Below are 22,614 nucleotides of genomic sequence, written 5' to 3' on the forward strand. Positions count from 1 at the left end.
GGTGCTTGGGCCCCGCCGGCCAACACCCCGCGCGGGCGCCGCCGCCGGAGGCTCGTACATATAGCCGCTGTGGCGCATAGCCGCACGAGCCTCCGGCGGCGACTCCGTCGAGGGTACGCCCTGCGGGCGGCCGCTACTTGGCCGAGCAGCATATAGCCGCTGTGGCGCATAGCCGCCCGGGCCTCCGGCGCTGCACACAAGACCAAAAGTTGATTACTAGCACACTAGACTACTCCTTGAGGATCTGGCAGATCAGGTCCGAGCCGTCGACCGAGTCGCCCTCCTTGACGACGACGCCGGAAACCTTGCCGCTGGCCTGGGCAGAGATGACCATCTCCATCTTCATGGCCGAGAGCACGGCGACAGGGTCGCCCTTCTTGACCGTGGAGCCGTCCTTGACGCGGACCTCGATGACGACGCCGGCCATGGGCGCGCCGACGTGGCTCGGGTTGGTCATGTCGGCCTTGGGCCGGGAGATGGACTCGACCGAGGCCAGCTTGTCGTCGACGGTGACCTGGCGGATCTCGCCGTTGAGCTCGAAGAAGACCTCGCGCTGGCCGGTGTGGGCCGACAGCGGGCCCACGGCGAGCAGCTTGAGGATGAGCAGCTTGCCCTTCTCGATCTCGACCGAGAACTCCTCGCCGATCTCGGGCCGGGTGAGGAAGTACTTGGTCGGCAGGACGGAGAGGTCGCCGAACTTCTGGACAAAGGACTGGAAGGCCTCGTAGACCTTGGGGTACATGACGTAGCTGGCGATGTCGGTCTCCTTGATGTTGCCGAAGCGCGCCTCGAGGTCGGCGCGGACGTCCTTGAAGTCGATCGGCGGCAGGGACTTGCCGGGGCGCTCGTTGAGCGGCTCGCGCTTGCCCTTGAGCGCGCGCGAGCGCAGGGGCTCGGGGAAGCCGCCGTAGGGCTGGCCGATCATGCCCTGGAGGAAGTCGAGGACCGAGTCGGGGAAGTCGAGCGACTCGGCGCGCTCGACGACGTCCTCCGGCGAGAGCTTGTTGGAGACCATGAACTGGGCCAGGTCGCCGACGACCTTGGACGTGGGCGTGACCTTGACGAGGTCGCCGAGGAGCTGGTTGGCCTGGACGTACGCGCGCTTGGTCTCGAGCCACTGCGTGCCGAGGCCGAGCTGCTGGGCCTGGAAGAGCAGGTTGGTGAGCTGGCCGCCGGGGATCTCGTGGACGTAGACCTCGGGGTCGGGGCCCTTGAGGTCGGCCTCGAAGCACGAGTAGAGCAGGCGCATCTGGGCCCAGTAGCCGTCGATCTCGCGCACGTGGTCGACGTTGAGCCCGGTGTCGATGGAGCCCTCGAGCGTGGCCAGGAGCGCCGAGATCGACGGCTGGGACGTCATGCCCGACATGGAGTTGGTGGCGACGTCGACGACGTCGGCGCCGGCGGCCGCGGCCGCGGCCATCGAGGCCACGCCGGTGCCGGCCGAGTCGTGCGTGTGCACGTGGATGGGCAGGTCCGGGTACTTGGCGCGCACGGCGCCGATCAGGATCGTGGCGGCCTGCGGCTTGAGCGTGCCGGCCATGTCCTTGATGCCGAGGATGTGCGTGCCCATGGCCACGATCTCGTCGACGACGGTCATGTAGTACGCCAGGTTGTACTTCTTCTTCGGGTTGAGCATGTCGCCCGAGTAGCACACCGTGGCCTCGACCACGCCGCCGGCCTTCTTGACGCCGTCGAGGCCGACCTTGAGCTGCTCGAGGTCGTTGAGCGCGTCAAAGACGCGGAAGATGTCGACGCCGCAGCGCTTGGCCTGGACGCAGAAGTGCTCGATCGCGTTGTCGGGCAGCGACGAGTAGCCGACGCCGTTGGCGCCGCGCAGCAGCATCTGGAACGGGATGTTGGGCACGAGCGCGCGCAGCTTCTTGAGGCGGTCCCACGGGTCCTCGTACAGGAAGCGCATGGCGACGTCGAACGTGGCGCCGCCCCAGCACTCGAGCGAGAACGCGTTGGCGTAGGCGTGCGACGTCGGCAGCGCGATGTTGGCAAAGTCGATCGTGCGCACGCGCGTGGCCAGCAGCGACTGGTGCGCGTCGCGCCACGTCGTGTCGGTCAGCAGCGTGCCCTTGTAGGCGCGGATGGCCTTGGCCAGGCCGGCCGGGCCCTCGGCCAGCAGCACGTTGCGCCAGCCGGTCGGGCACGGCGCCGACACGTCCAGCAGCGAGCCGTCCGCGGCCTTGAGCTGCGGCAGCAGCACCGGCGCGGTCAGCTTGGGGTCGCCGACCTGGCCCTTGATGGACGAGCCGTTGACGGCCAGGTCGCCCAGGTACGCCAGCAGCTTCTGCGCGCGGTTCTGCGACACCATCATCTCGAACAGCTCGGGCGTGTCGTCGATGAACGTCGTCCAGCAGCCGCCCGCGACAAACGTCGGGTGCGTCAGCAGCGCCAGCAGGAACGGGATGTTGGTCTTGACGCCGCGGATGCGGAACTCGATCAGCGCGCGGATCATCTTGCGGCGGGCGATCTCGAACGTCGAGCCCGAGCACGAGCACTTGACCAGCATCGAGTCGTAGTGCGGCGAGATGACGGCGCCGGCGAAGCCGTTGCCGCCGTCGAGCCGCACACCGTTTCCGCCCGCGGAACGATAGACCTCGATCTTGCCGGTGTCGGGCTGGAAGCCCTTGGACGGGTCCTCGGTCGTGATGCGGCACTGGATGGCGAAGCCGCGCATCGAGATGCGGTCCTGCGTGAGGCCGAGCTGGGCCAGCTTGGCGCCGGCCGCGATCTGGATCTGCGCGGCCACGATGTCGATCCCGGTGATCTCCTCGGTGATGGTGTGCTCGACCTGGATCCGCGGGTTGATCTCGATGAAGTAGTGCCGGTTGAGCTTGTCGACGAGGAACTCGGCCGTGCCGGCGTTGCGGTACTTGACCGACGCCGCCAGCCGGACGGCGTCCTTGAGGATCGCGTCGCGCACGTTCTTGGGCAGGTCCTTGGCCGGCGCCATCTCGACCACCTTCTGGTGGCGGCGCTGCACCGAGCAGTCGCGCTCGAAGAAGTGCACGACGTTGCCCTCGGAGTCGCCCAGGAGCTGCACCTCGATGTGCTTGGGCTGGTCCAGGAAGCGCTCGATGAAGACCGTGCCGTTGCCGAAGGCGGCCTTGGCCTCGGACGACGCGCGCAGGAACGCGTCGCGCAGGTCGTCGCCCTCGCGCACGACGCGCATGCCGCGGCCGCCGCCGCCGAAGGCGGCCTTGATGATCACCGGGTAGCCGTACTGCGCCACAAACGCCTCGGCCGCGGCCGGGTCCTCGACCGGCCCGGGCGTGCCCGGCACCACCGGCACGTCGTTCTCGATCGCGATCTTGCGCGCCGAGACCTTGTCGCCCAGCGCGTCGATCACCGTGTGCGGCGGGCCGATCCAGGCCATGCCGGCCTCCTCGACCTTGCGCGCAAACTCCGAGTTCTCCGACAGGAAGCCGTAGCCGGGGTGCACCATGTTGACGCCGTGGTCCTTGGCGATCTTGATGATCTCGTCGATCTGGAGGTACGCCTGCACGGGCGTGTACTGGCCGCGCTGGCCGATCTGGTAGCTGGGGTCAGCACGGCCGGGCAGCCACTTACGCCTCGTCCGCCTTCTGGCGGTGCATCGACAGCCGGTCCTCGTACGAGTACACGGCGACGGTGCGCATGCTCAGCTCGTGCGCGGTGCGGAAGATCCGGATGGGGATCTCGCCGCGGTTGGCCACGAGGATCTTGTTGGTCGCGCCCAGCACGGACGACTGCTCGCGCATCCGCTGCATCGACGTGTGCCGGGACGAGTCCGCCGCGTCGGCGTAGTCGGCGGCGTTGCCAGACATCTTTGGGTAGGTAGAGTGGTAGATGCCAATTGCCCGGGCGCTGTGGATGCGCAAAAGATTCAGACGACGGGATGGCGGGCCCGGAGCGTAATAAAGCCCGAGGGCGGACCGATGCGCGGGCAGAAAGACCAAGGACGGTGATGTCGGATTGGGTTAGGCGCGGCAGGTGATTGTTAAAAGTCAAACCTAAACACCTGACAAACCCAAACCGGGGCCGGCCAGTAGGCGGCGGGGACGGCGGCCGGCGGGCGCGCGGAGGTGGGCGATGCGTGTGACGTTGAGGGGTACGGGGACGGGGTACCGGGCCGGTGGCCGCGCGAGCCGAAAGGGGCGGTGGGCGCCTGCGGGCGGCTGCGCGCGCATGCAGGCGCCTGCACGCGGTGCGTTCGGGCTCGCCCGCGCGCGGCTGCACGCTGCGGCAGCGTGCAGTAGCGCGCCCGAACGGGCGGCGCGCGCGCACGCAGGCGGCCCGCGGCGACGGCGGTCGAAAAATTTTTCGCTGCGGCGCGCAACGTCGCGGCGGCGGCCACGGGGCCGCGACAGCCGCGCTAGCGGCCTTTATCTGCGGCGGCCGCCGACTGCCGACGGTGCGCCTGCCGCATGCGGCTGGCGGCCGATAGAGTTCGCGGGCTATCCGGCGCGACGCGGCCGGCTGGGGCGCAAGCGTCGCGCCGCGCGCCGGATATGCCTCATCGTCCGCCGGAAAGTCAATTCGGCCGTCCGCCGGCCTGTGGCGCGCGCCCGCCGAGCCACACGCCCACCGCCCCGGCGTATCAGCGGCCGACATCTGGTGTCCCCCCACCGCGGCCTGGCCGGCTAGCGGCCGACGGCTGCTGGCGGACGCCACGCTCGCTTGCCGGCCGCTGCCCGATGCCGGCGGCCTGGTGGACACAGGGCGCCGCGGCCTTGGCTCGCGCCTACTGCACGAGGCGCGCGCCACGCCGCTTCGGGCCGCTGTTCCACCGCGTTCTCGGTCGTACCGGTGCCCTGGCCCCGGTACCCTGCGGGCCGCTGCGCGGCACTGCACGGCCTGCAGCCAATCCGCGCCCCCCCAACGCCTTGCGTAAGCGCGACCGGCTGTGTGCCTGGGCCGGCACGCCGCCGGGCCCGCCGGCACGCCGCCGGCACAGCCCGCGCCGCCCGCGCGCCGTTCCCCGCCACTGCTAGACGTACGGCCATTTTAGATTTAATACGGGCCGCGCCCCACAAACTCTAAAGGGCGCCGCCGCCGCACACCGTGCGGCGCATCCCGCGTCGGCTGCGCACCCCCCGGCCCGTCCCTGCGGCGGAGCGGACGTCGGTCTCGCGGCCGGCCGTCCGGCGGCCCGCGCCGCGCGCGCCCCGCGGGCCGCCGCCCGCCGCGCCGCCGCGCCCGCGGGCCGCCGTCCCCGCATCGCGCCCCCGCGCTCGCGCCGCTCGGGTGTTCCCGGCGATCGCCTCCCGACGATCGGGTCCGTGCGGCTCGGGTCATCTCGGCCGCGCCCCTCCACGCCCGCACCGGCATGGCGCCTGACTCCCGCGACTCGCTTCTGTCAGCCAGCCGCGCCGAGCCGCGCGCCGTCCCGTGCGCCGTCCCGTGCGCCGTCCCGTGCGTCCCCGCGCTTAGATAACATATGTATTAGACTACTCGCATTTTTTTGGTTTTCTTCTAGGTGGCTGTCTAATATCTCATCCCAATCATCGGCTGCACGCCGTTCGAGTAGCCCGTGCCCTGGGTCAGCAGCAGCGGCGTGTTGCCGCCCAGAATCGGCCCGTGGTCGGCCGCCTCCTGGCTCTTTTCCTTCTTCTTGCGCTCCTCGTTGTCCTTCTCCAGCACGCTCAGCTTGTTCAATTGTTCTCTGGTCTTGTTGATCAGGTACGGCATGCTGTAGTCCTGCAGGCTGTACCGCCACGACAGCTCCTGCACCACGTCCTGGCGGATCAGGTCGTAGCACGTGTACAGCATGGCCGCGTAGCACTCCTTGTTGCCGACGTCGACAAAGTACCGCAGCAGCTCCTCCGCGACCTCGGCCTTGCCGGACTTGGCCGCGGTCTCGATCGCGTCCTTGAACAGCTTGTCGGTCTTGGACAGCTGGATCGACTGGGACCAGCGCTTGTTCTTGCCGTACAGGTGCGCCGCGACCTGGCGGAAGAAGATCAGGTCGTGCTTCTCGAGGCGCTGGGCGAGCTCGAGCGGGTCGTAGTTGTCGAAGTTGTCGACCGAGTCGCGCAGCGTCTTGTAGTCCTCCTCCTCGATGAGCAGGTCGTGGTACGCGTTGTTGACGGCCTCCACGTTCTTGGTCTGCACCGCCGCCAGGAACGGCTTGATCAGCGGCAGGTTGTCCGACTTCTGGAACATGCGCACCACGCGCGTCACGTCGATCCGCGCCGTCAGCGCGCTCAGCAGGTCCGTCAGCAGCGACGGGTGCTCCTGCAGGTAGAAGTTCACGGCGCGGTAGTAGATCTCGAGGTTGGCGACCTTGACGACGATGTCCTTGAACGCGCTGTGCTCGAACGCGTCCGCGCTGTGCTCCATGATCGACAGCGCCGCGTTGTCCCACTCGTCGTAGTGGCAGTACAGGAACACGAGCTCGGGCCAGAGGTGCGCGTCCTCGCACGCGCGGATCGCCTTGGGGATGTTGATCCGCGACCAGAACAGCTTGAGGTGCTCCATCATGCGCTCGGGGTGGTACTTGGAGTACAGGATCGCGAGCTCGGTGAACATGCCCATGTGGGCGCGCTCCAGCCCGAGGCCCTGCTCGAGCAGCGCGATCAGCTCGTCAAAGTACCCGTTGTACTCGTACGTCTTGACGAGGTCGTGCAGCTCCTCGGCGTGGACGACCAGGTTGAGGCCGCAGATCTGGGCCAGCCGGAACTCCTTCTGGGCGATGCACGCCTCGTTGACCTGCTTCCAGACCTTGATCGAGCCGGCCTTGCGGGCCGAGTCCACCGCGGTCTGGTAGTCGCCCAGGTACACGAGCGTCGACGCCAGCTTGGCCCAGTTCGAGATGCTCTTGTACAGGATCTTGGCGGCCTCGTAGTCCTTCTCCTCGAACAGCGAGTCGCCCACGGCCTCGACGTCGGCCACGTTCGGGCCGTTGAGCAGCTCCTCGAACTCGGGGAACTTGCCCGTGCGCGCGTACGACAGCAGCAGCTGGCTGTCGACGATCGGCTCGCGGATGTTCTTGCGCGCGATCTCCAAAAACTTGGCCAGCTCCTCGTCCTTGCCGGCGTGCGACGCGATCTCGATCACCTCGGCGTAGTTGCTGCAGTCGTCCGCGCGGATGTACGACTCGATGGCCTCGTTGATGCGCAGGCCGTTGAGCTGCGCCTTGCCGAGCGCGGACCACACCTCGGGCAGGTCGACCTTCTCGGCGTAGGCCTCGGCGCGGTCGAGCGACATGACGTGCTCGACCAGCACGTTGAGCGCGGCCGCGTGCGCGTTTTGCTTCTTGTGGATCTCGAACGCCTCCTCGTAGAGCCCGTTGTCGACCGCGATCTGCGCGATGTCCGCCGCGTCGTAGTTGCTCAGCCGGTGGATGTAGTCCATGACCTTGGCCTTGTCGGCCTTGACCGCCGTCAGGATCAGCAGGTTCTGCAGGTTCTCGTTGTCCGAGAACGCCGTGGGCTCGAGGATGATCTTCTCCAGCAGCTCGATCAGCTCCGTCGGCAGGTCGGCGCCCATGAACGCCTTGACCGCCACCGACACGTCCTCCGGGCTGTTCGAGTCCGGCACCGCCGTCGCCACGACCTGGTCCACCAGCTGCCGCCGGTAGATGTTCTCGTCGTCGAGCACGGCCGCCCACAGGTCGCTGTCCGCGCGCGCGACCAGGTACCGCGCCTGGTGCTTGAACATCGTGTTCTCGTTCGTGATCTTGATGAGCTCCATGTCGTTCTGGCCCTTCTCGTACGCGATGAACGCCAGGTACGGGTCGCGCTGCTCGCAGTACTTGCCCACCGTCAGCGAGTCGTACTGGTCGTTCTCGCGCAGGAACTTCTCGGGGTTGTTGTTGCTGTCGATGTAGATCTTGGCGAGCGCGTTGAACAGGCCCTGGTCCTGCGTGCCGCTCTGCAGCGTGGCCTCGAGGAACGGCAGGATCAGCTTGAGCCGGTTGCGGCTCTCGACCTCCTCGACGAGCGCGTCGATCGGCACCTGCCCGACCACCGTCGCCAGCAGGTTCTTGATGATGCTCTCGTCGCAGTCGACGTCGATCAGCCCGCCGATCACCGCCGGCGTCTTGGACGGGTTGACCATCTGCACGTACGTCTCGATGAACTTGAACTGCTGGTTCTGGTACAGGTACAGCACCAGGTCGTGCACAAAGTCGAACCGGTCGCACACGATGATCAGCGGCAGCTGGTCCTCCAGCCGCGACTCCTTGAGGAAGTTCTTGACCTTCTCGGCGTTGTACACGCTGTTGTCGCGGCACACGCGCTCGACCTCCTTGAACTGGCCGATCTTGCACGCCGACTGGATGTACTTGAACACGACGTCCGGGTCCTGCACGAGGTTGACGATGCTCTGCAGGTAGTAGTACAGGCCCTCGAAGCTCTTGAACTCCTCAAACAGCGCGACCACCTTCAGCGGCCCGATCAGGTCCGAGTACTTGACCGCGACCTGGATCACGACCTGCAGGTTCTGGCGCATGTTGACGCGGAGCATCTCGCGCATGCAGTCGAGCGTCTGGTCGATCGACAGCCGGCCGAAGTACGCGATCAGCCACTCGGGCGTCAGGAACTGCGTGTTGACGATCACGCGCTTGATGTCGCCGATGTCGTCGTAGTGCTCGAGCGCGCGCTGCAGCAGCCCGGCCTTCTCGCACAGCGCGGCGATGCGCGGCTTGTCGTAGTGGCTGAACATGTCGTTGCCCAGGATCGCGTCCGCGACCTGCGGCGCCGACATCAGGTTGATCTCCAGCAGCCGCGTCTGCAGGTGGCCCTGCTCGGGCTCGTTGTTCTTGAGCGCGTCGAGCAGGAACGCGGTCGCCTGGGGGATCATGTTCTGCGACATGAAGATGTCGACGACCTTGTCGAGGTCGACGAGCGCGCCGCCCTCGTGCGTGGCCAGCTGCGTGGCCAGCTCGGCGCCCTTGTCGGGGTTGATGCGCACGATGTTCTGCAGCAGGATCGCAAAGTCCGGCTGGTAGTTGACCTTGGTGCAGTACGGCAGGATCTTCTCGAACTGGCCGGTCTCGGCCAGGCACGCCACGACCTTGGCCGGCACGTTCGCGCGCAGGTACACGCTCAGCGCCAGGTTGACGTCGTGCGAGCGCACAATGTCGCCGAGCTCCTCGTGGCACTCGAGCTTGTTCTCCTTCAGCCACTTCTCCAGCAGCGCCTTCTTGTTCTGCTGCAGCACCGGCCGCGCCAGCTCGAGCGACTCGTGCTTGTTGAGCGTGCCCTTGTCGAGCAGCGTGCCAAAGTACTGCAGGATCGGCGACGGCTGGCCGGGCACGACCGGCAGGTGCTTGAACTGCTCGATCGTCTGCGGCGTGCGCAGGATGCCGCGCGGCGACGTCGCCGCGACCTTGGCCGCCTCCGAGTACTGGCCCGACGCCACCAGCTGCGAGAACTGCTGCATGTACAGGTCGTCCGCGCCGCTCAGGCCCGCGCGCGACGCCAGCGACACCGCCAGCGCCATGTTGCCCAGGTTGTCGCGGATGTACGGGATGATCTTGTTCTCGTCGACCGAGACCGACAGCACCTGGCCGCTGCGGTTGATCGCCAGCAGGCCCGACGACGCCTCGTGCGTCGTCGTCGTGAACACCGTCTCGGACGAGATCCGGTTCATGTAGATCTGCGCGCCCGACTCGAGGTCGTACAGGTGGATGAAGCCGAACTTGGTCACCAGGAAGATGATCGAGTACTTGTCCGAGACCTGGATCGCGACCGGGAAGTCGTTCAAGGCCTCGGGGGGGAAAAAGACGTCGACCGACTTCTTGGCGTACCGCGGGCTGTTCGCCTGCGGGTCGATCTCGACGATGTGTAGCTTGGCGCCGGTCGCGTTGCGCGTCGCGAACGTGAACAGCTTCGTGTCAGCGGTCGCGCCCTCCAGCCGCATCGACGCAAACGACGCCGCGTGGCCCTCGATCGCCTGCGACTGTTTCCGCTCGATCGAGTACAGATGCATGTTGCCGACCACCCGGCCGTTCTGCTGCGAGATGCCCACCAGCACCGACCACTTGCCGTCGTCGTTGACGCGGTACGAGATGATCTGCGACCCCGACAGCGAGCTGTGCCGGTCCGTGATCTTCACCGGGCTGGCCTGCACCGAGTCGATCACGTCCCAGTGGTACACCGCCGTCTCGGTGACCAGGCCGAGCGTCTTGTCCGAGATCCACCGCCAGAACACGACGTCCTCGTTCATCATGTACGACTTGATCTTCTGCTTCAGGTCGAGGTTGAAGATCTGCCGTCAGCACGCGTCCTTGACGTCTGACCACTCACCTGCAGCGTCCGGCCCTGCGCCCGCAGAGCAATGGTGTTAACCTTGGGGTTCATGATCGCCGAGTCTGCCGAGATATTCCGCCGGACCGTGTTGTTGTCGTTGTACAGGTCGACAATCACGACCTGCGCGCCGGCGCTGGCGTTCTCGCGGATGCTGCCGTCAGCGACGCCCGGACACACACCTACCAGACATAGTGGTCGCTCTCGAGCGTACACGAGTGGAATCCAATGGCCGCCTGTGAGATGCCGATCGCAGAGAGCTGCAGGTGCTCCTGGAAGCGGATGGGCAGATCCTGAGACATTGTGGTCTATCTGCAAAGCCTGTTTGTCAGCCCGTGCCCTGTACTGCGGTGTGTGGTCGCGCGACCGTGGCCGTTCGCGAGTGTTCGCTAGGATCCGGGCCGGCCGGTCGCCGTCCGGGCTGCCGCGGCGGGCGCCCGGCGCCGCCCAGGACTGCCCTCTGGCGGCCCAGCCCTCGCAGACTCCCCCGGCACCTGGCATTGGCGACCGCCGCCGCGGGCGTGGCCGGCCGCGCCGCACCGGGCTCCACCAAGGCTGCACCGTCTGGGCCCGGCCACGATCACCTCCGCCGCGCCACACGCAACGGCCGCGCATCCGCCGGCCGCCGACCGGCACTCTCTGACCGTCGGCCATCTCTCCGGTCGCTGGCGTCGACTCCATCCGCTCCCGTTCGTCTGTACTCACCCAAACAACGCAATTCCGCTATGTATATATCAGTCACCCAATAGAACCGACAGAATAATCAAGCACCAATTATTCAATCCGGCAATCAATCAATCAATCAATCAACTAATCTGCTTCGATGGGAGCCAGACGTCGAAGATAGAACCCTTGAATTGATTGGATTATGGAGATTGGTGATAGTTTAGATGACAGTGTGCGATGCTTAGCAAGGGAGGCTCAGTATCATCGTGGCAGTTACAGCGGCCAGAGTTGGCGTCGCATTATTTTGGACCACATAGTTAGTCCCAGCACGGGAACGCATATGTGCGACAAAGTTACGCGACTGTGCAGCCGCCGTGCGGCGAAGCCACACCGGCGCGGGCCCTAGCCCTGGCCAGGCACACGGCCTGGGACGCCGGCGCGGCGGCCGTTACAGGATGTACGCGGATGCGCGAGGCGCGGGCGCCGCACGTCGCGCGGCTTGGGCGCGACGGAGGCGCGCCGGGTAAGCGGCTGCACGGGCCGGGTAAGCGCGGACCGGCCGGCCCGGGCTCCGCCGCCGAGCACCGCCACGCACCCTGGCGGTGCCCGGCGGTGCCCCGCGGCCCCATGCGACCGAGGGGTGCGGGGCGCAGCGCTCCGATGCGCCGCCTGCGCCACTACGGCGCAGGACCGTGACTGTCGCAGCGCGACCACGGCAGCGGTACCAGTGATAGCTGCGGCGGCGAACGTGTCACGGCTCCGGCCGGCGCGCGGCCACCGGCCATCACCGGCATCACAGGCTATGGGCGGGCCGGCGAAGACGGGTGCCGCCGCCGGCTATTTTGGCTGCATGATCGCCTTACTGTTCTGGAAGGCATCGGTTGGCGGGAGCGCCAGCGGTCGGCGATCGCCTACAGAAAGTGGCTAGTGCGGCCGCGCGGACGCTGTGGCACAGGCACAGCACGCCGATGGCCGCAAGCACTACGGCACCCGCCGAGAACGCGACGGCGCACCCCGCCCAGAGCGGCGACGACGGCTGGCCAGTGGCAGGCCGAGGGCTGCACCTGTGCAGGTGACCGCAGGGCTGCGTCACCGTGGCGATTACAGCAGCACTGGTGACATCACACAGGCGGCCGCCGGCCGTATCTCGGGCGCCCTAACCCCCCAGCCGGGCATCGGCGGCTCAGCCCAAACAGGACTCCCAGCCCGAACCTAATGGCCAGAGTTGGGGGACGCACGCAACCTCGCTCCCAGCTCACACGATCCTCACGCGGCCAGGGCCGCGCAATCCCTCTACACATTCGCACAAATTAAGTATCAAAAAATCTATTGAAATCTATAGAATATAAAGAATATACCATTAAAACAAAAATCCTGGCACTTCCTAGACAAGCACAGATCCCATAAAAGATTCGATATCAAGATCAAAACCCATACTGGCCATCGAATGCACCACCAAATATTTCCTTATCGCTCGCGGTTACTGTAGAAAAGAAATAGAAGTATTAAATTAGAACATTAGTAATTTTATAAAATACAAGTGTACAACGCTTCTAATTTCTTTACAGAACCATGGCGATACCACCGGCAACGACTGCACCGAGGACACCAGCGCCAACGGCGTTGAAGTTAGCACCAGCGGTCTCAGTGGCGGTGGCCGAGGCGGTAGCCGAGACGGTGGTGTTGGCGGTCGAGTTGGTCGAGTTGAGGGCCGAGGCCGAGGCGACGAGGGCAAGAGCGGCGAGGACAACCTTGAACTGCATTGTGAATGATTTGTTTGGAAGTTGTTTTACTAGGAAGTAAGACGAAGTATGTGTTTGGGGATGAGGAAAAAAAGACCAGAGCGGAATTCGGGGGCTTTTTGTACTTCCTGCTGGCAAGGGAGGCAGAGGAACCAGATAGAAAAAGCAAATTCTAACAAGAATTTTCAAACTTTTTTGCGGAACTAAAATTCATAGAGTAACATTACAAATAGACACAAAGCGCAGTAGTACGAGTATCAATGGCCGGACTATATTGGGACTAGTACACGGTGTGGTATCTGCTTTGCCGTATACCTGTTGTTATATGCCGCGATCGCGGCGCTGAGCAGTATATGGAAACGTTGGGTACCGGTTGTAGGCAGTGTAAACGCGGGATAGCGTATTTCCAAAAGGGAGCCCACTTTCAGCGACCACAAAATCCAATCAAAGTCAGGATAAACATAAGATTTTTCTAGCAAGATAAAAATAGAACGAGTACAAGGCCTGTTTAGGATTGCCGTCGCGGCCGGCGCCAGCTCTTCCATGCGGTCTAAGCTGACTCTTTTCTGCGGGCCGCATGATGCTATAGAAAGCAGACGCGGCATGTAAGGCTCTCGCGGCTGTGCTGGTGGCGGGATTGTTTGTGTATAGCCTTGCGACGGCCAACCGTAGATCCGGGCCGCCGGCCAGAGTTTGGGAGCCGTCCGGGGCCTAATGGGGCCGTTCGCGCCGACCGAGCCGACTCCAGGAGACAGGCGCGACGGGGCCCGGCCGCTGTAGATGGCCCATCGCCGCGGTCGATCTCCGCGACGTCGCGCGGCTGTTGTGCTGGAGCTACATCAGAAGCGCTGGCGTCAGCGTATGCCTGTGCTACGTTGTCGCCGCCGCCGCCGCGACCCTGCCACCTGCTCGTCTGATCAGCGCCCGCCGTAGCGACGCGCGCTGACGACTGGGCTGAGCACATCACCTGGGGTTGCTCGGGCAGTGCGCCATCCTGCAACCGTCTACGCTCCAGCTCAGTTTCGGTCGTCGAAACACACCTACGTCGTGATTAAATCATCGGGCGTTGCGCGCTTCCACTCTCGGCGTGACCTGCATCCTGCTGGCCACCCGGGGCCGCAGCTCACGCCGCTGTCCGCGTCACCGCCGCACCCGCAGTCTCCGTAGCCGTCCGGCATGGCGCCGCAGCTCGCGTGCCCCCTCCCGCTCCTCCGTGCGTGGCCGGCAGCGGCGGCTGATGCGCGACTGGCAATGGGAATGCGTCTACTGCGCGCCAACTGGTAGTACCGCACATCGTGACACAGCACGGCCACCGCGCCTTATTGTTTTGTGATCTTGGCTAGCGTGGAGCTGCTAATGGCCTAATGATCTACTGTGGGCGGCGCCAGCCGTCCGCCTAGCTGCTTGTAGCGGAAGCCGGGGGGCTTTCCCCTAAATAAGGAGTTTTTGCACACACCGTCCTAGCCGACCTACGCCTTCGGACCAGTCCGCACGGCACCGTGATCGGCTCTGCCTTGGCCGACTCGTGCGACCCGCTATCCAGCGCGAAAGCCGCTCTTTCGGCGGCCGCCGGCGACCTGCCGCTGTAGATGAGCCGGCTTGTGCCGAGGCACTAACGTGGCGCTGGATCGCCAGAGGGTTTTCCGTCGCCTAGCTCAAACGGACTCGGCCTGATCCCTGTTCCTGGGTCGACGCAGCCCCTGGCGGACACCCGGCCACGACCGTCTCAGGACTGCGGCCCGTAGGTCCGGTCGACAGTCATCGACGCGCCTCAGCAGCCCGACCGGGCACGATCCCTGCAACCGCGCCCCGGCCGGCGGCATTGGTGATGTGATCGCGCGACCGCCACTTGGTCGCACGACATTACCGCTCGCACGACCTCCGGCGTGACCCGCTAAAGGCAGTGCTAATTGTCCTCGGCGCTGGTTGCGGCGCCATAGTTGCATTGCTGTTTTGAGATCGCGATACCGCCGATGGCCACTAGCACGGCCACCGTGACTAATCCACTAGCCATACGCCGACCCTAACCGCCCCACTACTGCAACTGGGCAGCACTATGGGCATAGCGCGTACGTACATGCAGCTGCAGTCAAGCCACCGTCCATTTGGAGGGCGATGGGCAAGGGTCTTAACCGCTTGATTGTGCTACCGTGGGACTCCTTGGCCATTGCCCAGAGGTCCTCCCCCTAGTGTGGCCACACCAGCCCGGCCAGACCGTCGCTGGTGCGCGGCCGCCCGCCGGCCAGACAGGCCGGTGGACTAGACGGCGGCCTGCGGGATTCGAAATAGAGGAGGGCCCGTGGGCACACTGCGGCATGCGATGGGCTGCCTAGGCTGACCCGACCAACTCGGCCGACCGTCGACCGCGGGTTCGGACGGCGGGCTCCCAGATCCCACACTGGGACCGGCAACAGACCCGCTCGAGCCGCGCCGATACCTAGTTGGGCGGATAGGCGGTTGCCCCGCCGCAACGTCCCCTCTGCTAAGCGCTCCACAGCCGTATGCTGCTCTCGTCTGGTGTGCCCCGCCGGCCGGTGCCCGCTGTTAACGCATCCATGGGTGCGCTATGAAAATGACAGTTACTAGCGTATCTCCAAGCCGTAGATGAAACCGACCGCGCACGGCTAGGTACGCGGCTAGGGGCTAGCGCTCATCTGAATTCGGCTCGCGCGGCCGCCCATGTGCAACCGAAACCGGCACTGGTACATAAGTACGCATGTGGTGCGCGGGCGCGCTAGCCTTGACCGGACATTTGTGCGCGGCTAGCGCATATCGGCTAAGCTGCCCCAACCACCATCCTATTGTGCGGTCGTTAGCCGACGGCGTCGTGCTGATAGCTCCGGGGCGAGACCCTACGAGCGGCATTTACGGGCGCATCGCCTGGCAGACCCCGCGGCACGCCGTAGCGCGGGCCAAGGGCCATGCAAAGCGCACTGGGAAGCCAGCGAGAGGGGTTCGGAAATGGGCAGAACCTGCATTGCGACCGCCACAGGCAGCTAGTCGGTGGACGTGCTTCGCATGCATTACAGGTCCGCCGGACGCTAGCCAACGCCTGCATAATGCCCCTCTGCTGGCCAAGCCCGCCGGCATGCATTCGCCGAGCCGACGCGGCACGCCCAGCCGAAGGACATCTGAGGGCCAAGGCGCAAGGAATAACGATAGAAGGATAACAGGCCGGATCGGTTGATCCGACGGAGCGGTCGCTGGCAGACCGCGGACTTCTCGTGGCTTTCTCCGATCGACATCGGCGCTGGTGCTCGGGTCTTGCCGCTGGCGGGTCCCCTCGCGCTTGTCCACGTCGGCTTTCCCACCGCCGGCCATCGCCGTTGCCCCTCCCAAGCATGTCCGCAGATAGCCCGCCCCACGGCTAGGTCAAGATTGCCAGCTCACACGGCCCGACCGGCGGGGGTTGCAGGGCTATCACTAGCGGTTTGACAGGCGGGTGTACGTCTGCTTGACCGGTGTGACGCGTATACCGCTGTCTTGGATAAGCGTAACTCTCGGCTCCCTGGATCTTGTTCCGCACGTTCATGCCGTGTACGGAGACGAAACTTTTGTGCGGCTGTGCTAAAAATCGCCAGTCCCGACGGCGGCCGCGCGAACGGCGGATGCACGATGCCAGGCACCAGTCTCCACGGCCGGCTGATCTGCTGATCGGCGGCCATCGTGCCGCGGTCCACCACTACCATTTGGCCCTTTGACCGAGGATGATAGCCGTGCCGAGACTTACCGATCTGGGCAGGCAGCTCTATACAGGCCGCGCAAGACTGGCTGCTCGGTGCCTGGGCGTCTACGGCATCTATTTTTACCAGCAGCGCGGGATATACACAAATCGGGAACGCAAACAATCGGGCCATACGTAAGCATCGAGGCACGGGCAAGACTTTACGTCGTGGGTGGCCAAACACCCACGGCTGTGCATGTAGGCAACGGCCAGCGCGAATCTAAGCGGGCACGCCAGGATCTGGTGCCGTGGGCCGCGCGGCCCAGTGTGTTTGTGAAATATCAGGAGACGCGTTGCTATTGTGTGGCGACAGCGCCGATCTTGGCAGCTGAAAGCAGCAAGACACCTAGAGGCTTGAGCCTCACGCAAAAAGTAAATGGGCCGAGCTGGGAATTGAACCCAGGGCCACTCGCACCCAAAGCGAGTATCATACCACTAGACCACACGGCCATTTCTAATAATAAACTTTGGGAGTAAGGTACTTAACGCTAAAACTGCTGGGTAGTGGCCAAGCGGGTTATATGGCAAAAAAGGCTGATTAAAGTTAATGATGACAATTTGGCCGAGTTGGTCCAAGGCGTTCGACTCAAGAGTTACTCTCTTCTGCGTATTGATGCGGTTTCGAATCTCGAAAGAGGCGTGGGTTCGAATCCCACAGTTGTCAGATTTTTGCGTCCCGGCAGGTTGCCTTGTCTGCGGTCGCCTGGCTACGATTTTTGCAATTTTTTTTTACGGCTTCTGGCGGTCGTAGCGCGTCTGCTGCGTATTCTAGTGTGATGCATTAACATCTATAATACAAAACTCCCGATCATGTATGTCCTTTCACCATGCAGTGTGATCAAATCTTTCGAGCTGCTCTGCGCTTTCGGCAACATCCTTCTGGGCCTTCTTGCGCACGTAGAAGATGGCACAGTCCTTGTTAGAGCAGATGACATCCTGGTGCAGACTAGAGGTCAGCAGCGCCCGGCGCCAGACGTACCTTTCTTGACAGCGCTGGCAGTGTGTCCACAGCCGCGCAAAGCGCGTCTCCAGCGCGTTGAAGTTTTCGACCTGTTTTTGGTAGATCTCACTGGCACGGCCGATGCAGTTCACGCACAGCGAGCCGTTGGCGTACGCGCCCTTGAGCGGCGTCTTGCAGCCCATGCACAGTTGCGTCTTGACGGCAAATTTCATCAGCCCACCCACAGAGGGCGCGGCCACCGAGATCGTGCGGGTGTGCTCGCCAGTGACTGGAGTCAGCGTATCCGGCACCGGTACTTACGTAGCAGCTGCGCCTTGCGCTCGCCCAGGATCGGCTCGAAAATTCGCTGCAGCGGGTTCGCCAGCTGGTTTTCGAGGTAGTACTTGGTGTCGATCGGGATGTTGTTCTCCAGCACGTAGATCGGGTCCTCGGACTTTTCGTAGTTCTTGTCGTTCTTGGCGCCCTTGGCGATCACGTAGGCCACACGGTCGCCAAGCGTGGGCGCCGAGCCGGGGTCACGCTTGCGCATGCGCTCGGCGAGCTCGACGTGCGCCTGCTTGCCAGCGTAGTCGGACTTGGACAGCGCCTTGGTGATGACCAGCAGCGACATGTCGATCTTGTTTTGCAGCAGGTCGGCGATGACAGACTTGACAAAGTCCTGGGCGCCCTGGACGTCGCGCTGCTCGAGGATCATCTTCAGCACGTTCTCGATCACGATCTGGACAAGGCGGCAGTTGTCGCGGCGGACTGTCTCGATGCCCTTGGCGTCCATCTTGTCGAACTTCTCGGGGCGGGTCCAGTACATGCCGGCGTAGCGCTTCTTGTTGATGAGCAGGTACGGGTAGTAGACCTTCTCGAACTCGAGCTTGATCGGGCTCATGAACTTGGTCGAGACGAGGTCGGCGCCAACCTGGCCGAGCCGCATGCACTCGGAGAGGTCGTCCGGACCGAACTTGACCATGACCGAGTCAGTGTCGCCGTAGATGACCTGGGCGTTGTGCGAGTAGCCGTTGGCGATCGTAAACGTCTGCTCGACCTCGGACTTTGTCTTCTCGATCATCTGGCGGCCGAAGGCCGTGACGGAAGACGAGATGGCCAGGCAGGGCAGCTTGCCGATGGTCGCGCCGGTGAAGCCGTAGACCGAGTTGGCCGAGATCTTGAGCGCCAGCTGGCGGCCGTCGAGCACAGCCTTCTTGAACGGGTCCGTCTCCTTCTTGAGGTCGGCCTTGGCGCGCTTGCGCGCGCCGAGCAGCTCCTCAAGCACGACGGGCAGGACGCCCTTGCGGACCGAGGCCTTGACGAAGCAGTCGCCGTTCGGCGTGAGCGTGTAGTCGTCGTCCTGCTTGAGGTTGAGGCGCTCGATCTGCTGCTTGGAGACCAGGGTCGTGTAGCACAGGTTGTGGGCCATCATGATACTGGGGTACAGCGACGCAAAGTCGAGCGTTGCGATGGGCACGTCGTAGTAGCCGCGGATGGGCTCGATGACGGTGGCGCCCTCGTACTGCTCGTCGCTCGAGCCCTCCTGCTTGAGATTGGGGATGACCATGTCGAGCTGGAGCGCCTTGCGGAAGAGCTGCGAGACGACCTTGACCTGCTGGCCGCGGGTGAGCAGGTAGTTGAACGGCACACCGGTCACACGGGCCATCTCCGAGTAGTTGACCAGGCACATGAGCTTGTCCATGAGCCGGATGGGCAGGTACGCGTCCTTGAGACAGTACACGGCCAGGCGGCGGCGCGACTCGGGCGTGCCGTTCTGGAGATCGGTGATGATCGAGTGGTGGACGTCCTCCTTCTGCTCCTTCAGGAAGTGGTCCGAGACCGCGTTGAGCGTGTACGAGCGCAGCTTGTAGTCGCGCTGGATGAGCTGGAGCAGGTCGAACTGCAGCCGGCCGTCGATGTTGATGCTCTTGGACTCGCGCGAGCCGTAGGCCTTGGATGAGAACGTCGTGTCGCGGGCCTCCTGGCGCGAGTTGACGATGCGGCCAAAGTACGGGAACTCGGGCACGCGCAGGGCGCGCGCGCGGTCGAGCAGGTACGGCAGATCGAAGTTGACGATGTTGTAGCCGATGATGACGTCGGCGTCGACCTCGTTGACGAAGTTCTTCCAGTTCATGAGCAGCTCCTGCTCGGTCCGGTGCTCGATGACCTGCGTGCCGACGATGTGCGAGCACGTGTCGAGCGTGAAGACGTTGCGCACGAACGGCTTGGCCTCGCCGTTGACCTTGACCACGTTCGCGATCTGGATCACCGGGTCGACGTCGGCCTCGGGGAAGATGCCTTTGCGGCCGGCACACTCGATGTCGAAGCTGAGGATGCGCAGCGGCGCCATCTTGAGCCACTCGCCCTCGGGCGCGTGCGCGACGAGGTCCTCGTGCGAGATCACGGTCTCGATCTGGCACGACGAGACCTGCTCGGCCTTGGGCACGACTCGGTACTTGCCCGCCGGCAGGCTCACCCAAGACATGCCGCAGATGCCGTTGTCGACCATGGCGCGGATCAGGTACGAGATGTTGTCGAAGGTCATGGTCTGCGAGACAAACATGCCCTGGAAGTTGATCTCGCCGCGCTCGAAGCCGCCGCGGACCTTGTTGGCGTGCTTGGGGTCCTGGACGACGACCTTGATGAAGGGCGACTTGACGCCGCCGGTGTAGCCCCAGAGGGACTCCTTCATGGCGAGCTCGAGGCGCTCGATGGAGCCGGGGAAGAATTTCTGGCGTCAGGGCGAACGGCGAGGACTTACGCTGAGGTGGACGGCGAGGGCGTCGATGTGGCCGTGCTTGAAGCCGACGGGCGCGGGCACGTAGAAGTAGTGGCTGAAGCCGACCATGGAGCACATGACCGAGTTGCCGGCCTGGGGTCAGCGGGAAGCGAGAGGTACGTACGCTGGTGACGCCAAACATGCGGATCACGGACGCGGCGCCGTGCATTGACTCCTCGGCCTCGATCTGCTGGAAGTCTGGGGGTCAGCGGGTCGGGTCGGGTCGGGCGGGTCGGGTCGGACGCGTCGCGCCGCACGAGCCGCACGGGTCGCGGCGCGCGGCCGCAGCGTCGCACGGGCGCCGCACGCCGCCAGCCGCAGCCGCGCAGCCGCCGCACCGCCGCACCCCCCGCCGCCGTCCGCGCCACAGCACTCACCGATCGTCGTCGTCTGCGGATCAAACGGCTCCAGCTCCGGCCGCGCCCACTTCTGGTCGTTCTCGAACGCGGCTGTCGTCAGTCGCGTCGCGCGCGCACGCACCTCCATTCAGGCCCTCGATCTCCTGCGTGAGCTTGCCGAGGTCGTCCTCAAAGCTGCTGGCCTTGCGTTTCGCCATCGACGCGTTCACTTTCGTCCGCTTCGCGTCCGTCACCGCACTTCTGGGAATGTTGGTGAAGTCGTTCAGCGGCAGGTCCTTTCGCTTCGGAGATATAACCATCTTGGTCCGTGTGTCTCGACAGTGCCGTCACGCCAGGTGCGCGTAAAAGTGTCGGCGCTTGGTAGAGACGCGGTCGGCGCCAGAAAACAATTAAATGGACGACACGGCGCAGGACAGTGTGGCGGGGGTGGCTGGAGAGCGCGTCGCTGCACGGCCGAGCGCATATATAGGCATGCGCGCGCCAGATAGGGCTAAACTGCGCCACACTGCTGAGTAATTATTCCGCACGCCGTTAGCCGGCGGATAACTGCGCAATGTCATGTGCCTGGGCCTATTAATACGCCCGCGCACGCGGTTCGGGCATGTGGATTGCCGCATCGGGACTGGGGCTGCTAGCGCCTTTGTCCGCGCCACGCCGGACTACACATAACGCTCGCCGGCCGCACCAGACCGACACACGACGCCCAGCGATCGACGCAGGGCGAACTGAGCGACAGACCGAGCGCACGCGCGCGCGCGCCGAACTACCGAACGACAACGACATGGTCGAGTGCTCCGCCGCGCGGGCCAACGAGCTCTGCTGCGTGCTCGCCGGGCTGTTCCCCAAGGTCTTTGTGAGCACGCTGCTGACCTGGGCCGCCGGCGTGCTTGTGTACGGCATCGGCATCCGGTACTTCGACGGGCTCCACAGCGCGTTCGTCGTCGTCGTCGGCCTGGGGCTGTACGGCATGTGCCTGGCGACGTACTTCCAGGTCGTGCGCTACGGCGGCATCGGCCCGCTCGACGTGGCCGACGCCGTGGGCGACTACAGCCGCCAGACCGACCTCGAGACCGGGCTCGAGATGCTGATCCCGGCGGGCGTGCTGGCCAAGGACAACGGCCGGCCGCGGTACTGCAACAAGTGCCGGTTCTGGAAGCCCGACCGCACGCACCACTGCAGCACCTGCCAGAAGTGCGTGCTCAAGATGGACCACCACTGCCCGTGGTTTGCGACCTGCGTCGGCTTCTCCAACCAGAAGTTCTTCATTCTGTTCCTGACGTACGTCATCCTGTTCTGCGGCATGTGCACCTTCACCTCGGGCATCGCTCTGCTGGACTGGCTCGACACCGACGGCTACGTAAGTGCGTGCGCGGCGGCGCTGACCCCAGCTCGACTCGTACATCTCGATCAACTGGGTCCTGCTGTTTCTGATCGCCGGCATCTTCGGCTTCGGCCTGGTGCTCTTCACGAGCTACCACATCTAGTACGTCTGCGCCCGGCGCCGCTGACCCCAGCATGGTCCTCAACAACAAGACCACGATCGAGACCATGGAGACCCAGAAGTACAAGTCGCACGTCGCGGGCTCGGCGTACCGCTACACCGAGCGCCCGACCTCCGACTCGGTCGGCAACGTGTTTGACGTCGGCTACCGCGCCAACTGGGAACAGGTCATGGGCTCTAATCCGTGGAAGTGGCTGCTGCCGGTGCCGACCTCGCAGGGCAAGGGCACCGCGTTCCCGATCAACGCCGCGGTCATGCACACCATCCAGCAGCGCGCCGAGGAGGAGGCCGGCATGCTCGAGAGCCTGCAGCGACGCCTGGGCCGCGGCAGCTCCAGCAGCGCCGCCAGCAACAGCAGCCGCTCGCTGCTCAGCCTGCCGGCCACAGCCGACGACGAGTATCATGGCCGCATCAGCGTGGAGTACCGGCCCACGTAACAGCATGCCGCGCCGCGGCCGGAGGGATGTATCATAGGGAATAGAGGACGGTGTGGGACTGCGCCACCGCTGCGGCTATGCGCCACAGCGGCTATATGTTGTCGGCGAGCCTCCGGCGGCGACTCCGTCGAGGGTAGTTGCCCTTCGGGCAAGCAGCGGCCGCCCGCAGGGCGCACCCTCGACGGAGTCGCGGCCGGGGGCGCGGGGGGGGGGGGGGCCCCCCGC

At 64.7% G+C, this 22,614-nt stretch overlaps 8 protein-coding genes and 2 non-coding genes across 10 annotated transcripts; 3 read left to right on the plus strand and 7 right to left on the minus strand.

The window, feature by feature from the left end:
- Positions 1-190: 190 nt before the first annotated feature.
- V1510DRAFT_384234 (carbamoyl-phosphate synthase L chain, ATP binding domain-containing protein) lies at positions 191-3,916 on the minus strand. Its single transcript, XM_066931696.1, has 2 exons — positions 3,580-3,916; positions 191-3,548 (listed from the first exon to the last, which is right to left on the minus strand). Exons 1-2 carry the CDS (start codon positions 3,813-3,815, stop codon positions 230-232), a joined length of 3,555 nt encoding a protein of 1,184 aa, XP_066786347.1. The 5' UTR covers positions 3,816-3,916; the 3' UTR covers positions 191-229.
- A 1,534-nt stretch (positions 3,917-5,450) lies between these two features.
- V1510DRAFT_309136 (uncharacterized protein) lies at positions 5,451-11,018 on the minus strand. Its single transcript, XM_066930726.1, has 4 exons — positions 10,947-11,018; positions 10,428-10,562; positions 10,242-10,395; positions 5,451-10,203 (listed from the first exon to the last, which is right to left on the minus strand). The coding sequence occupies exons 2-4, from the start codon at positions 10,541-10,543 to the stop codon at positions 5,476-5,478; spliced, it is 4,998 nt and encodes a 1,665-aa protein (XP_066786348.1). The 5' UTR covers positions 10,544-10,562; positions 10,947-11,018; the 3' UTR covers positions 5,451-5,475.
- Positions 11,019-12,190: 1,172 nt separating this feature from the next.
- V1510DRAFT_309168 (uncharacterized protein) lies at positions 12,191-12,955 on the minus strand. The gene is made up of 2 exons (XM_066930727.1): positions 12,446-12,955; positions 12,191-12,390 (listed from the first exon to the last, which is right to left on the minus strand). The coding sequence occupies exon 1, from the start codon at positions 12,668-12,670 to the stop codon at positions 12,470-12,472; it is 201 nt and encodes a 66-aa protein (XP_066786349.1). The 5' UTR covers positions 12,671-12,955; the 3' UTR covers positions 12,191-12,390; positions 12,446-12,469.
- Positions 12,956-13,232: 277 nt separating this feature from the next.
- V1510DRAFT_408709 (uncharacterized protein) lies at positions 13,233-14,817 on the minus strand (the record flags this gene model as incomplete). Its single annotated transcript, XM_066932457.1, has 3 exons — positions 13,233-13,689; positions 14,517-14,571; positions 14,727-14,817. 3 exons carry the CDS (start codon positions 14,815-14,817, stop codon positions 13,233-13,235), a joined length of 603 nt encoding a protein of 200 aa, XP_066786350.1.
- Positions 14,818-15,166: 349 nt separating this feature from the next.
- Positions 15,167-16,008, plus strand: V1510DRAFT_309176 (uncharacterized protein). The gene has a single exon (XM_066930728.1). The coding sequence runs from the start codon at positions 15,366-15,368 to the stop codon at positions 15,834-15,836; it is 471 nt and encodes a 156-aa protein (XP_066786351.1). The 5' UTR covers positions 15,167-15,365; the 3' UTR covers positions 15,837-16,008.
- On the minus strand, positions 15,599-16,823 carry V1510DRAFT_424260 (uncharacterized protein). Its single transcript, XM_066935068.1, has one exon. The coding sequence runs from the start codon at positions 16,504-16,506 to the stop codon at positions 16,036-16,038; it is 471 nt and encodes a 156-aa protein (XP_066786352.1). The 5' UTR covers positions 16,507-16,823; the 3' UTR covers positions 15,599-16,035.
- On the minus strand, positions 16,752-16,823 carry V1510DRAFT_t276. Its single transcript has one exon. It is a non-coding gene; the product is annotated as a tRNA-Pro (tRNA).
- Positions 16,824-16,925: 102 nt separating this feature from the next.
- V1510DRAFT_t275 lies at positions 16,926-17,037 on the plus strand. The gene has a single exon. It is a non-coding gene; the product is annotated as a tRNA-Leu (tRNA).
- A 96-nt stretch (positions 17,038-17,133) lies between these two features.
- Positions 17,134-20,877, minus strand: V1510DRAFT_424263 (DNA polymerase family B-domain-containing protein). The gene is made up of 7 exons (XM_066935069.1): positions 20,573-20,877; positions 20,470-20,541; positions 20,217-20,290; positions 20,075-20,185; positions 17,635-20,044; positions 17,353-17,602; positions 17,134-17,319 (listed from the first exon to the last, which is right to left on the minus strand). Exons 1-7 carry the CDS (start codon positions 20,748-20,750, stop codon positions 17,196-17,198), a joined length of 3,219 nt encoding a protein of 1,072 aa, XP_066786353.1. The 5' UTR covers positions 20,751-20,877; the 3' UTR covers positions 17,134-17,195.
- A 193-nt stretch (positions 20,878-21,070) lies between these two features.
- Positions 21,071-22,493, plus strand: V1510DRAFT_424267 (DHHC palmitoyltransferase-domain-containing protein). Its single transcript, XM_066935070.1, has 3 exons — positions 21,071-21,808; positions 21,840-21,934; positions 21,966-22,493. The coding sequence occupies exons 1-3, from the start codon at positions 21,233-21,235 to the stop codon at positions 22,387-22,389; spliced, it is 1,095 nt and encodes a 364-aa protein (XP_066786354.1). The 5' UTR covers positions 21,071-21,232; the 3' UTR covers positions 22,390-22,493.
- The last annotated feature ends 121 nt before the right edge of the window (positions 22,494-22,614 follow it).

Source organism: Dipodascopsis tothii (assembly GCF_038497935.1).
Source record: "Dipodascopsis tothii strain CBS 759.85 unplaced genomic scaffold V1510scaffold_62, whole genome shotgun sequence".
NCBI classification, from domain to species: Eukaryota; Fungi; Ascomycota; class Lipomycetes; order Lipomycetales; family Lipomycetaceae; genus Neoaidaea; species Neoaidaea tothii.